The 14,475-nt window shown below is 29.3% G+C and overlaps 1 protein-coding gene across 1 annotated transcript; it reads right to left on the bottom strand.

Moving 5' to 3' along the window:
* Positions 1–583: 583 nt before the first annotated feature.
* LOC129958942 (inhibin beta B chain-like) lies at positions 584–9,347 on the bottom strand. The gene is made up of 2 exons (XM_056071692.1): positions 9,004–9,347; positions 584–2,416 (listed from the first exon to the last, which is right to left on the bottom strand). The coding sequence occupies exons 1-2, from the start codon at positions 9,308–9,310 to the stop codon at positions 1,680–1,682; spliced, it is 1,044 nt and encodes a 347-aa protein (XP_055927667.1). The 5' UTR covers positions 9,311–9,347; the 3' UTR covers positions 584–1,679.
* Between the last annotated feature and the right edge of the window lie 5,128 nt (positions 9,348–14,475).

Genomic DNA, 14,475 nt, shown 5'->3' with positions numbered 1-14,475 from the left:
ATAGCATTCTGAATATATTATTGTAACATTTCGTCAGTATACTAAAGGAACAATTTTATTTCATAATTTAATTTATTCTTGATAGAAATTTAATTTATTCTTGATAGAAGTTTTGATGTGCTAATGAATAACATTTCAATCAATCAATTAAACACTAATAAATAAATAAAGACATTTCAATGAATGAAGATGGTTTATTTACATGCATCGCCACAGATATTTTGAAATTCCATATCAAATAACTTTCTTTTTCTAATTCAAAAATAAAACTGATTTGCAATTGTCAAACATAAGGTAAAGAAATATTGTCATCAAATATGCAATTATATATTTAAATTCTGTTTCAATATCATAATACTGAAGCTTTCTAAAAATTATTTCGTTTTACAAATACTGTTATTTATATCTTTATAAAAGATAGAATTTTCAGTATTCACATGACATTCATCAAAAGGAAATTTCATAAATATGGTAAATTTTTAAACGAAAAGATCTGTAAATGATATTTTGATTTAAAAACAAACTACAGTTTCAATTCCTAACTGTAATGAAATATTTAACAGAAAGTGATGATAATTATAATAAAGCTATACAATTAAAAATTCATAATCATGACTAAGACAATTTAAATGTACAAACAAATAGAAACATAATAGACATGACGCAACAAATGTAGGAGTATTTCATCAACATTAAACGAATAAGTAAATATTTTGTTTATCACAGTACATATACAAACACTTTTAGATACATATAATAGGTGGGATTTATATGAGTTTCAATAAGAGTGGGTGTTTCCTGCCATTGGCTCTTAAAGCGCAGTAGATTATTGGTTAGAAACCTAAGTGGAATAATGATAAAATGATATTTTCGAAAAGTTTAATTGAGACTTCTGTTTGATTTTAATGAAATTTATCGATTTCGTTTTAATTTGACAATGCCAACTCACTTAAATGTTTGCCATTTATTTTAGTATTTCACATGTTTAATTTGGAAAACTTTTAACTGAAAAGTTCTACAACACATATAATTTCCAAATTTAAAATAAATATGAACTAGATTTTGACGTGTTTCCATTTTGATTATAGAAATGTATAACTTTAGCTCATTTCAAACGATTTCTGTACCAATATTAAAAGGGTGGAATATTTTCAATGACTAAATATTGATGAATTTTTACAGGGAATGAAATTTTAATCGAGTTATCCTCTGATATCTTTAAAGTATAGCATATAAAAGAAACGCGAAAAGATCTTTATTCGATCATCATATGAGAAAGGCCAATATGTTCATGGTCAATAAACAAAATCTACTGCTTTGAGATAGATAGCCAATAATACAGAAAACGGGGAAAAATTACATTAAACATCAGCATAAGTGAGGTACTGATGTGTAATTGAAAGTATATCACTTTCAGAAAAAAAGTCATTGCTGCTGGATATTCGATGAAAACTTTAGGTCATAGCAGCAACATTACACAATGATTTTCATCAGAAAGAACCAATTATAATTGCAAAATTGAAGTGAAAGTAAAGTGAATAAAGATGGTATCCGAATCTTTAGACTTTTCCTGGTCTGACAATTTGTATCTCACAATTTTTGACCTTTGATTTAGAAAATCATCTGTATCTCAGACTTCAGCAAAGCTCCAAGCTTTTCTTTTTGAAAACTAAAGAAGCTTAAGAACACGCGCACTCTGATACAGACATATCAGGGAGATTGGTAATGACCTTTAGGCCTTTATCATCTGTGTAAATAATTGAAAGTGGACTGTATGACTTAGGGGAGCAATTAACAGTGTCAATAATATCGGAATAGTTATGTCCAGCTTTTGAAAGCCTGAGTATTACATGAGCATGATGTTTATCTGTCAAGTCCAATCTGTTTTTGCAGGATCCTATGCAAGCATTTGCATTGTATCCTTCAGGTTGGACAATCCAATCGTCCCAGCCAATTATTTTAAAAGAAATGTAAACCATTTTTCTACAACAGGAAGAGCTTTCACCTTCGCAATCAATAGCAGCGTGCCTTTTATGTCTCCTATTTTCTCCAACGGAGTTAGATAACACTACCAATAAGGGGTTTTGATCGTTCCCAAATTCCAATGGCACATCTACTGAGTCTGAGAAAACTTCGAAGTCCAAAACGTTTGCTCTAACTTGGCCCATCAGGGAAGTTATATCCAATCTTGTCCATCCGGCAGATTTCGTTTGATTTACCACGCTGAAGAATACCTTCTGGAGAGCATTGTTGAGTGGGTCATCAATTATATGAGTAAGAGTATATTCTGTTACTCCTTCTTTCTTGTAAAGCCATAATTCAGCTGAAGAACGGTTCACATTTGATATATGTTGAGGTATTTGAATATGGAATCTTAAACACTGGCGTCCAGTTTCATGGAAACAGGTATTGGGAACTGAAAAGATAAGAAGAGTATCTTTTTAGCCACAGATGAATAAAATCAAAAGATTCATTAACAAAATTTGGAAACAACTATAAACATATAGTTTTTCATAATAAAAACAATGTAAGAAAGAACATACAAAACATTTGTGCAAATTAATGAGTTTTCTATTCATTTTTCCCAACAAACATTTGGGCATATTTCTGTAAAATTCCTGGGCCGAATATTTTGCACATCAATTTATCAAGTGTAAACCATGAAAATGATACTTGGGTAATAGAAAACTATATAAGCTACATAGTAATGGTGTCAAAATTTCAAGTATTTGGAAATTCCATAAAAAGGTAGGGACATAATGGTAAGTCTTGGGACTCAGGACTGAAAGTTCCAAACTGGAAATCCGATTCCAGCAAGAACCACTGTATAAAAACCGATACGCTTTGGGGCCCGATTCCTATTCCATTAAGAACCGGTATACGCTTTGGGGCCAAACTAGAAGTCTGGAGAACAGAAACTGACCTAGATGTCTTCTGCGTCATCTTATATAGGAACAAAGCTGCTAATCCCATCCCAAAGAGGCACTTGTTTTCAAAATTAGATAGTAAAAATCAGTGAATGCAATTTTCGTGAACAATGAAAGCATTGGGAATGTTAGGCATTGCAATTCTTTTTTAATTACCGTGTAATTTTATGGTCTCCTAAGTTAAAGTAATTTGAGAGTTTTACGAAAGTTTGAAAAACATTTTTTTCTAAAATTGAAATGTTTAACAAATATTTAGAGCATTCAACGTTGATAACCTCATTTATATGTAAGTAAAAATTGCATCGAATGAATATGTAAATCAGTTAAATCAGGTCACATTTGAGAATAAGATTTCTCATTATTCTTTTGTTCATAATTATGTAAATGAATTGATATAAGCAATTAATAAAAATAACTTAATTCTGTGAAGAAAATTTTATTGCAGTTTCAAAATGAAATGTTTCAATGAGCCTAATTTCATATAGTAATACTGTAATATTCACCAAATTCAAAATACCATAGTTCATCTTGGAAAAGACTAAGAAAAGTTGCTAAAAATCTGGAACAATATCAAGATGCTAAAATTGCAACATTATTTTTAAAAAAATAAATTACCATAGTTTTAAAAAAAATGTAAATTAATCCGAATTTCATCATGGTAGATAAGATGCTAAAACGGCAAGATAAGCCGCAAAATGCTGACGATAATTTAACACACATTCCAGAAGGAAATCGCATGCGAAATAAGATGAAATGTTATTACTACTGATTAATAAATCATCCGTCCAAGGTCAACATGAAAGCAAAACGCAAGTAAAAATTAATTATTTGAAAGAGAAAATCATTTAAAATGTGTTTAGAACAGTTCATAAGATAACAAGGTTCTGCATGATACGAATCGCACTGTCTAAGCAAATATTTGTTTAAAACTCACTGAAATAGGTATAAAGTTTCGTGTTTGCAAACAAACACATTTGTAAAGGGGAAAAATAATCTAATTTGAGTTATTTTATTTAATGTGCATAACTTTCTGATGAGCAACAAGTAAATTGTAACATCTATCTAATTTGAGTAATTGTATTTTATGTGCGCAAGTTTCTGGTAAGCGATAAATAAAATGCAATATTTGATGCTAATCTTCTTCACAGCACATATACGAGCTCATTATCTTTTCGAAAGCCGATTAGATGGCAATAATTTCATCTAAGCCAACCTCCTACTTTCCGAATTTCTATGCCGCGCCGACGTTTCAGTACCAACGGCAGATTGGATGAATATTGGACGATCTCTGCCTTGAAGAAAACTTTGTTTCCCATTTGTACATGAAAAATTATATGATCATTACAAAAAATGATTTTTAGTCTTCAAATTATTTTCGAGGAGTTTTACGGCATTCAATGGATTATAAAATGCAAATCATTATCTGCTATACATCAAATAACGGATTCAATACGATGATTGAAATTAAAAATTATCTTATAATTTAGTGAAAGTTTTATAAAATTAGGATGCCAGTGCCTTTTGTATTCATTATGAAATACACTTAGTGAAAACAATTGTGATTAAAGTCAGCATATTTTAAAAATTTAAAATCAAAAGAAACTTGAGTAACTTTAATCAGTTAAAGGCATTTACACGCAAAAATTAGATTGCTGATTTCCAATTTTCCAATAAATTAGAACTCAAGTTTCTAAATTTCGCGAATGAATGATAATGAAATCTTTTTTTAAATCAATGATTCTCCGAAAAGTGAATCTTGATTAACAGATAATTTTCTTCGTATATGGTAGAGCAAAAATACGGCATAAATTATTTTTAGATTTGCTCACGGTAACGTGAGAGCAAATTGAATTGCTGCATTAGCTTGTTTCTTATTTTTCCTTAATATCATTTTCTGAAATCTTTATTATATCTATCTGAGTTATAATAATTCGATAGGTATTGAAATGATGATAAAACTTTTCATATAATGTTATATTTTGACTCAATATTTTACTCAATTTTGTAGCTTGAGCATATTTTAAATCTTAATCTGTACTAAAATGATTATCTCACATTTACCACTATCATATTCCTTTCACTAGTTCCCATCATTCATGGCATACTATTTCTTGTTATTAGTAACAAAATTCAGTCATAAATCCAAAAGATTAACAGTTCATTTACTTCATCCTTACATAAACCTCCAAAGAAAATAATAATTTCTGTATTTTTTTTATATTTCTAATTCGATACTCAATACATCTTAAATTAATTTTGAACTTAAATTAACTTAAATAAATTTTCGGTAAAATTTCGTTCAAACATTTTCGGGAAATAGATCTCAACAGTTCCACGGTCTTTATTGTTATTTACCAAAAGAAAGTTTTTTTTTATTTAGATGTATAATAATAATATTAAATAAATGATTGAATGAAATAATAATAATGATGATGATAAATGATATCAAATTCTATTTCAGATCTTTTTGTATTGTTTTAAGTAAAGAAACTTTACTTTTCTGGAATAATAAAAAACATTACTAAAATTTATCAGAAATGATATTAAAATAACTAAGTGCAAATATTTTTCACATTAATGTTAAAAAAATTATTAGTTCACCTCAAAATGAAAAAAGATGACACACCCACAACGGTGAATGTAAATATACGCTGTTCTTATATCTAATTTCAACATTAAAGCTACATAGGGAACTTTTTTCCAGAATGAGCAATTTTCATTATAGAAAAATTTTCTTAAAGCTCAAAATAACCATTCACTTGATAGCAACAGTCTATATCAGCATTTTTTTTATCACGATTTATCATCATTCTTTTTTTAATTATAATCTTTGGTCAAATTTTTCAGAAAAAAAAGATTATTTTTATATACAAAATCTTGTATCTTTGTTTAACTTTAATGAACAGAATTATACTTCCCTTAAAAAAATCCTGCCAAATATGGCGATTCAGAATAATTATTCAACAATTTTTGGAATTATTCCCGCTTGCAAGTAAATTTTACATCGATGCATTGGAAGCGAGCGTAATATAGGACCGCTACATAGATTTTTATAATAGAACCAGGTTTTAAGAACAATTTTGAAGAAACCCATTCTACCATAGAACACTCTTACGAGAATAGCTTCTACAAGAATATCCGTTAAGTTCTGCACTCGTAAAATTTGGCTATGATTATCTTATTGCTTGTGGGCTAAAAATTATCGTGCTCGTTAGTAAAGCACTCTTATTAAGCATTATCATATTGCTCATGGGTTTTCAAACACGTCCAGGTTCCAGTTACGCATAATGACAGCATCGTCATCACATTTTAACCTTATTTTTTGAAATGAGCATAATAAAAGATATAAATGTAATATGATAAATGAAATGTTGTAAGTTTCTAGCTAAATATGGAGGAAGCGTTCTTTATTTTCATTTTTAGGCCTTTTTTAAATCAGCTCCTACATTTTTTTAAGAAAAAATTATCGATAAAATAATCCTGTCAAACTAATGTCGTTTTAAATAAATATTAGTTTAAATTACATCATTATATTATTTTTATCTTTCAAAAAACCTACAAAATAGGCAACCTAATAAAGTTTCTCAACCAATGGATCATATAAAAAATAAAGTTGATGCTTAAATACTTCAATCTGCATTTATGTTGCATGAATTGTATGAAAATTTTTATTTTCGAAGTATTTTAAACTAATTAACTGCATTCTTGTTCTATGGTTTTTAATAGGACGGTGGTGATATTCCATATAATCGAAAATAGTTCTTGACATTTTATCTATAGTTTGGTGATATTTTATACACAACTTATTCAAAATAAAGAAAGAAAATAATTTAGAGTTTAAAATTTCTGGAAAATATTTTTCTCATTAAAATATAGTCAAGTCATCCATAAAAAATGATTTTTAGCTTAATAGAAACAGTGAGATATTCATCAATTTCTTATCAGAGAGAAAAATTAGCTCTCATGCCTTGATGGTGATCATTCTTGATTAGTTCGTGTAAACATTTAAAGAAAGTGCTTTCGCCTCTACGCTTTAAGGACACGTCATCACAATTACATATTAATAATTTTTAGTACTCCGATATATCATGTCTTTCAATATTTTAAAATGAGACACTTCAAAAGAGATTAAAAACTAGTTTTATAAGTTTAAAGAACGTCTTGAGATTGTCTTAAAAATTTTATTAATTTTTCCTTATAGTTAATGAGTTCAATGATAGTCTAGTAAAATGTAAGTTATATTTTACTGTAAGAAATAATTATAATATTTTTATTATTAAAAAAAAATTTCGGAAACATTATGGCTAGAGCATGAAAGTGTTGTTTCTAATCGGTATGACGATGCAGAAAATTCCCGCTAGGATTTTATTGTAAGTTAATAAATTTAAAAGTTGCTTTCCTTTTTGATTCCACGTTCATTTAATATTTTTTTGTTATCGTAATTTGTTGTATTGTTTTCTGATCAAAAATTTACTTCATATGATTCCATTCAAAAGCTTCATATGATTCCACTAATATTACTTTATTCGGAATAAATACGAATCGATTCGATTAGATATAACGCTTTGAATTTGCTATTCACTATCCAAAACATCAATAATAATGAATTTAAATTTTCTCAGATACCATCCCACAAGTTTGTGAAAACAATTTTTTGTTTTTGTTCTTTGTTCTATGGTTTTCAGATAGGAAATTTACTTCTAAGGGTCATATGATTCCACTGATATTTCTTTCGGAATAAATATGAATTTACTCGAGTGAATGTAATATGTTGAATTTGTTATTCACTATCCAAAACATCAATAATAATTAATATAAAATTTCTCAGACACCATCCCACAAGCTTTTTAAACAAATAAAATATTCAATTTATATAATAATATCAAATGTTACGAGGTACATTTAAAGATCATTCATGACAACAGAAATTGTGAATTAACAAGCGAATGAATGAATAATGCAATCTTTGAAAGATCACTAATATACAATCAACTCCTTATCAATAATCCATTAATGATATATTTAGTCAACAGTTGATAATATGATCTTGAAATACTTGTGAATGAGTCGATTCTTGAAGGACTTTATGCCTGCATAAGAAATCGCTTTATTTTTTAAACGAATAATCAAAGCGGTGACTTACAGGCGATAAATAATAAAATAAACAGAATTCCAATCGTTATCTATTTATGTTATTAGTCAGATATAGTTTAACAACAGTTGATAGTAAAGTTGTAAAATGACTTTGACTGCATTTACAAAGATAGTGAAAATTTTCATTGATTAAAAATGGTTCATCTTCAGTGCTTGAAGTATCTGAGGAAGCTTTTCATGTTTATAAATATCTCTTTTAATAAAATTCATTAAAAATTTCTGATGATGAAAATATGAACAAGTTTATAGATATAATAACTATAATTTTAAAACATAAAACAAAAATAATTTCATCTATTGGTTTTCATACTTTTTTTTATCATACCTATTCCGAAAGTATTTTCCAAAAATATAAACAGAAAATTCAAGCCCGATGGGTTGTCATCTTATTTTTGATTTGTTCTTGAGAAATACTTATAATAAGCTCTTATTCTTTCGGAATTTTTTAATTTTGAAACTTTGTCTAAAATATTTAAAAACTCATATATTTCAATTCTTCCATGCTCTATTTTTAATTTTCACACGAAATTTTGCGAATCTGTATGAATCATCAAACTAAATAATTTTAAGCTTACATTTTTAATTCAAATTAATAAATCAAAAATTCAATTGTTTATTTAACGTTTCTTTGCTAAAAGAAATATATAATGAATAAATTATTTAATTATTAAATTAATCAAAATTATTTTCAAAAACATAAGACAGAAAGCGTTGCAAATATGCATTAATATCTTGAACAGAGTTAAGAATCTGTTTTTTAAGATAAAATTTCTTAGAAAGATTTATAATTCAATACCCTTTAAGTGCCAATGCGTGCTGAAATAAGAAATTATTTTCGAAGTCGTACACTTAAAAAATTCTGAATGATTGATTTTATGAATATAATTACAATTCGAAAATAACGATAATAATCAAATCTTACCAATTTCAGATTTCAGAAATTCAGTTTTCGCATTGCTGTTCATTGATGCATTGGCCTCATTGTTCCACGAATTACTTTCCTGGTCAAAGCTTTGCAATGCCGGAATTGGTGGGTGGGATTTCGGCGGCTCTTTCAGATTCAGCCGACTCAAAATGCGAGCTTTGACTTCTTCAATGACTGCATTATTCAAAGAATGTTTTTTAACCGATTCTTCTTTTTCACTGATGAAAAAGCTCTCGATATCATTCGATGTAATTTCCGGTATCTCCAAGTTCTCACTCACAGAAATGGGAGTCATTTCGGTCATCCAACTCACTAAGGACAGAAGAAGGAACTGAATTACTACTTTCGCTCCCATTCTTGCAGTAATGAAACAGAGATCCCAGAAAATAGCCTTAATCAGGAGGGAAACTAATACTTAAAAAGCACTTAAGAAACGTTGATAAGGCGGAAAAATTAGCAAGTCGAACCCTTTATCTCTTTATCTTTGATGTAATAATCTTTCTGCCGGAGGAATTTAATTGGCTCAGATTACAGCTAAAAGTTTTCGGTAAAAAGTTTAAGACCGATTTGACAAGCACAGCGTGATAGATCTTAACGCTAATAATTCCGGTAAAATGTTGAACTCTATAACCATCACCTCACTTTATATATTCACACATTTCAGCAGATGAAAGCAGTTTTGATAAAAAGAAAAAATGCTCTTGTTTATCAGATTGAGATGTATAAATAATGCTGAGCAGGCTTCCAATGCAAATGTTCTGAATACAATTATTTAAAGTTACTCTGTATTTTTTCACTGCAACTTTTGGAGTAGGCGAATTGTTTATGCATTGCCATTTGTTTTGCGTAAAACGGAGCGTTATCACACATAAATGCATTCACTTTTGCTTTCATTTGCGAAATTTTTACCGACATTATGTGTTCATTCTTCAAATTTCAACATGTCCTAGACCACAGCGAGACGAACAAAGCTCACGTCTTCCTGAAAATTTCTATTTTCTTCTTATTTACATACTTTTTTGGAGAAATGGACATTAAAGTCACGCGTCCTGTTGATAACCAGTACACGTGAAAGCATTTGACGTTCACAGACAGTAACCACCTGCAAAAGTAAGCTATTTGTGGAAATGTGAGCAAGTTATAATATTTATTTATTGCTCAAATTTCGCTTTTGCTTTTTTTAAAAATATAGAATTTAGAAAACGTTAACAATTTATTTTCTTAAACAAGAATCAGTGGCTAAGTATAAAATTACATTACTCTCTTGCGTTTAAGGAAAATATCTATTAAATAAAAGAATCGCTAGCTGACAAAGTGACATAAATTGTTAATTTATTTATTTTATCATAAAAGTAAGAGATGGTATGCGGCATGCATTTTAAATACAACTAATTTTTTACTTTTATTAAGGGCAAATGTTTAGCTCTAGAATGTTAAATCAAAACTTTTGACATTAATGCTGTGTTCCCTATAGTCTTGATTTCATGAAACAAGATTCACGATGTCATGCATAATGATTTTAAATTCTCAAAAACATACTTGAAATATTTTTCATAAATCATGCATTTGGCCCAATTCATAGCTATAAAGCTGCGTACATTTGTTATACAAAAGAAATTAACTATTGTAGTTCCTTGAATAAGTCATTCTGCAACTTTTGAAGCAATAAAAGCTATTATGGAAGTGACCTTGTAAACTGAACCATGGTCAGATGACGTGGAAAGCACAGGGAAGTTTGGAGAAGGGCGCACCACCATTGGATACATTTTTGACCCTCGACGTCTATAACATACATCAAATTCGTATACACAAGACATTCTTTTACGAGATCGAGTATCGAATGTCTCTCCCAAAGACTCCTTTGAGGAAGCCGAGATTTTACTACGAGGTAAGCGGGTGATTGTCCCTTGAGCAGTTTAAGAACAACGAAAACGTATATTGTGTCGCTCTTATATATGAGAAAAATGTCCATGTCACTGAAAAACATCTGACATTTTTCTAATGGGATTTCAAGTAGAGTATCCGAATCAGATACCAAACTGGCGGAAAATAAAATACCAAGACATAAAAGAATTAAATCATGCCGATGAAAATAACGTAGAACATTTCATGCAATGGACTATCCGACCGCTTACAGCTTCAAGAACATTTGTAAATTCAAACATTAGAGGCAACATATACAATATCACAGAACTAGTTTAGAGGAACTCATGAAATCTTTAGGTTTGATACTACTAGGATCGTATTCATGTGGGAATATTTGATATTATTTACCAGGACAGATATTATTGTACAGTATAAATACCCCTTATGGAAATAAAAGTACCTACCAATTCAATCCACATGCATACTCATCTGATGTTAGACCGAGAGATTATAGCAACAAAGTATAGTGTTGGCATCTATATGGACAGTCAGGTTGCAGAGGCTTTGCGCGATTATGTGATCTATTATTTCCGGGGTGAAACAAGATTTCAACGATTTTGCTCTAATAAAGTTCTTTAATAAATTATATAACCATTTTAAATTCAAAGCTTGGAATTAAGGTATTCGAGAAATTAGCGAGAGAGCTTATTCTTATATATTATTTCTCTCCTCACAAGGCAATTATACACAGCATTTTTTTCACTATATATTAAACAAGGGTGTGTGGTCTCCCAAAAAGTTTCTCGCATACTCTCTAATAAAATAATCATGCTAGAGAATTATTTGTATGGTACTGGCATACAACAGTTACGAAATATCAACTTATGGCATGAATTTGGCATTTTTACAGAATCTATCGAGTGATCCTTGGCGATTTGTTTGGCGATTAATCCCTGGCGTGAGGTGCAGAGTGTCCGAAAATAAAATTTTTGCTTTAGACACGTTTTTCAGATTGAAACAAAGATTTGACACAAAACTGCACAAGTAGTCACAAAATCACATATCAAATGTCATATATTTAAACTATTACGTTTTTGAATTATCGAGTATGTATGTTTCTGAAAGTACGGACCGACAGACAGTCAACCCACTGTTAGATTTCCTCAAAATTTGACAAACGTCTACTCTATCGAAGTTAAATTTGTGCACATAATCTTATATATCTAACTGTCTTCATTTTGTAGTTATTGTGTTAACATATAATAGAGCAGCTGGACAGATGATCTTCTTCTGGGCAGATTTTACTTAAAATTTGATATAAATATGCAAATTTAATGTACATTTCAGTCGTCTAGTTCAAAGCCTTTTTCAGTTATCTTCGTCACAGAAAGACAGATAGACGGGCATTTTCCGAAAATGTATTTTTCTAATTCAAGGACGTCTAAAACGTGGTGATTCGTCAATATCTCGAGTTCGAACTTTTTTGTCGATTTTGTACTCTCTCTATACCAGTTTACGAGAAAACAAAGATGCTTGTCGAAGTTCATCGTTTGTTCTAGAATGTTCTTATAATTTCTGTATCTTTCAAAATCTAGAAGATTCGAGCCGTTTCGTCTTGTGGATAAAAACAAGGTTTAGTTCCTTGAATTAAGTCTCGAGTTGAGATTAGCGAGTGTTATTTTTGACTCTAGTTCACACACGGTTTATCTACGCTGACTTCATCTACGCGAGAATATGACGTTCCGTACGATCATTGGAATAAAGAAATGTCGACAAATATTATCAAAAACGAATTACTAAGTTTTTGAATTAAGTGCAGGATAAATTCATGTTTGCAATCCCTTTTGATCACTATTTTAGACAAGATAATATTTATTGATTTAAAACTGTTCGACCCGAAAGTGGATGGAAGTCTTTTAAACAGAAATAATCTAAGTCAGAAAAGGGAACTGGTTTTAGAAGATAGCGTTAGTGCTCAAGATGTGCAAAGCATTCCATTACCATAATTAATTGATTTCCCCAAATATCCTTACCTTTAGTAAACATTTGCCCTGGCCACAGAACTGAACACAACCAATCCGACCACAGACTACTTTGCATTTCGATATTTTATTGGAAATAATGTTTATGCTGAATAGGAATCTAATGTGTTGTTATATCTAATAAAATAGCTCTCTAATTACCGAGAATCCGCATTTTCTTTTTTTTTTTTTTTTTTTTTTTTTTTTTTGAAACAGATATTCCGTGTTATCTAATTTAGCAAAAGCAGAAAAAGGCATCCTTATAAAAACAAAACAATAATAATGCATAAATTAACGATAATTTATTAAATATGAACTAATCATCCTCTATTTGAGAAAGATAAGAATATTTAAATATCTGATCTAATTTCTTTTTTCTGGACATTTCTTTATTTCCTTTCTCATGTAACATGAAACGTAAATATTTTAAAATTAATTGAATCAAAGATAATCTTTGTATTGATTTAAAATGGCGTCAGTCAGTATCGGTTAACACTAATGCTAAAGCACGATTCTTATGGTCTTACGAAATAATAGATAATAATATGTTTATTTGTTTTCTGGAACACCATTAGCTTGATTTCTCAGCATATGGATTTCAGTTCAAATTTATCTTTAACTTTTCCAAGAAAAACAACAGTGCATAATTAATCCTTTGCAGCCCAAATTATTATTTGTAAGAAAATAATAGTAAGTAAATTAATACTAATGCTAAAGCACGATTCTTATGGTCTTGCGAAATAATAGATAATAATATGTTTATTTGTTTTCTGGAACACCATTAGCTTGATTTCTCAGCATATGGCTTTCAGTTTAAATGTATCTTTAACTTTTCCAAGACAAATAACTGTACATAATTAATCCTTTGCAGCCCAAATTATTATTTGTAAGAAAATAATAGTAAGTAAATTAATATTAATGCTAAAGCACGGTTCTTATGGTCTTACGAAATAATAGATAATAATATGTTTATTTGTTTTCTGGAACACCATTAGCTTGATTTCTCATTATATGCCTTTCGGTACAAATTTATCTTTAACTTTTCCAAGAAAAATAACAGTACGTAATTAATCCTTTGCAGCCCAAATTATTTTTTGTAAGAAAATAATAGTAAGCATTGAAAATAAGGAATTTTAAAATTATTCATTTCGCCCAAATTAAGCACATGCAATATGCGTAAAAATGATGACATATGTTGATTGATAAAAGCAAATTATTTCAGTGATGTTAAATAGAATTATCGGGTATGAAGCAGTTTAAGTCAATGTTGATGGATAAATACAAATTATTTCTGCTATGTTAAATAGAATTATTGGGTATGAAGCAGTTTAAGTAAATTATCATTTCTCAATGTCAAATGATAATATTATCAATGCTTAGCTCTGATTATTTTGAAATGAAAGTTGTTTAAATCAAACATTTAAACAAAGGTATTGCTTAAATAAACATGAAAATAATTACCTGTTCCCAAGTTTAGGAACGTGTCTTATCTTTTTGGTAGTTTTTGTTATACATTTTTGTGTAACGTGATCCCAAAAACACGTTGCCGTTCTCGTCTGACAATAAGTCCAATTTTTACTTT

This window comes from Argiope bruennichi, chromosome X1 (genome assembly GCF_947563725.1).
Source record: "Argiope bruennichi chromosome X1, qqArgBrue1.1, whole genome shotgun sequence".
NCBI lineage: Eukaryota > Metazoa > Arthropoda > Arachnida > Araneae > Araneidae > Argiope > Argiope bruennichi.
This window is presented reverse-complemented; position numbering and strand designations above follow the sequence as displayed.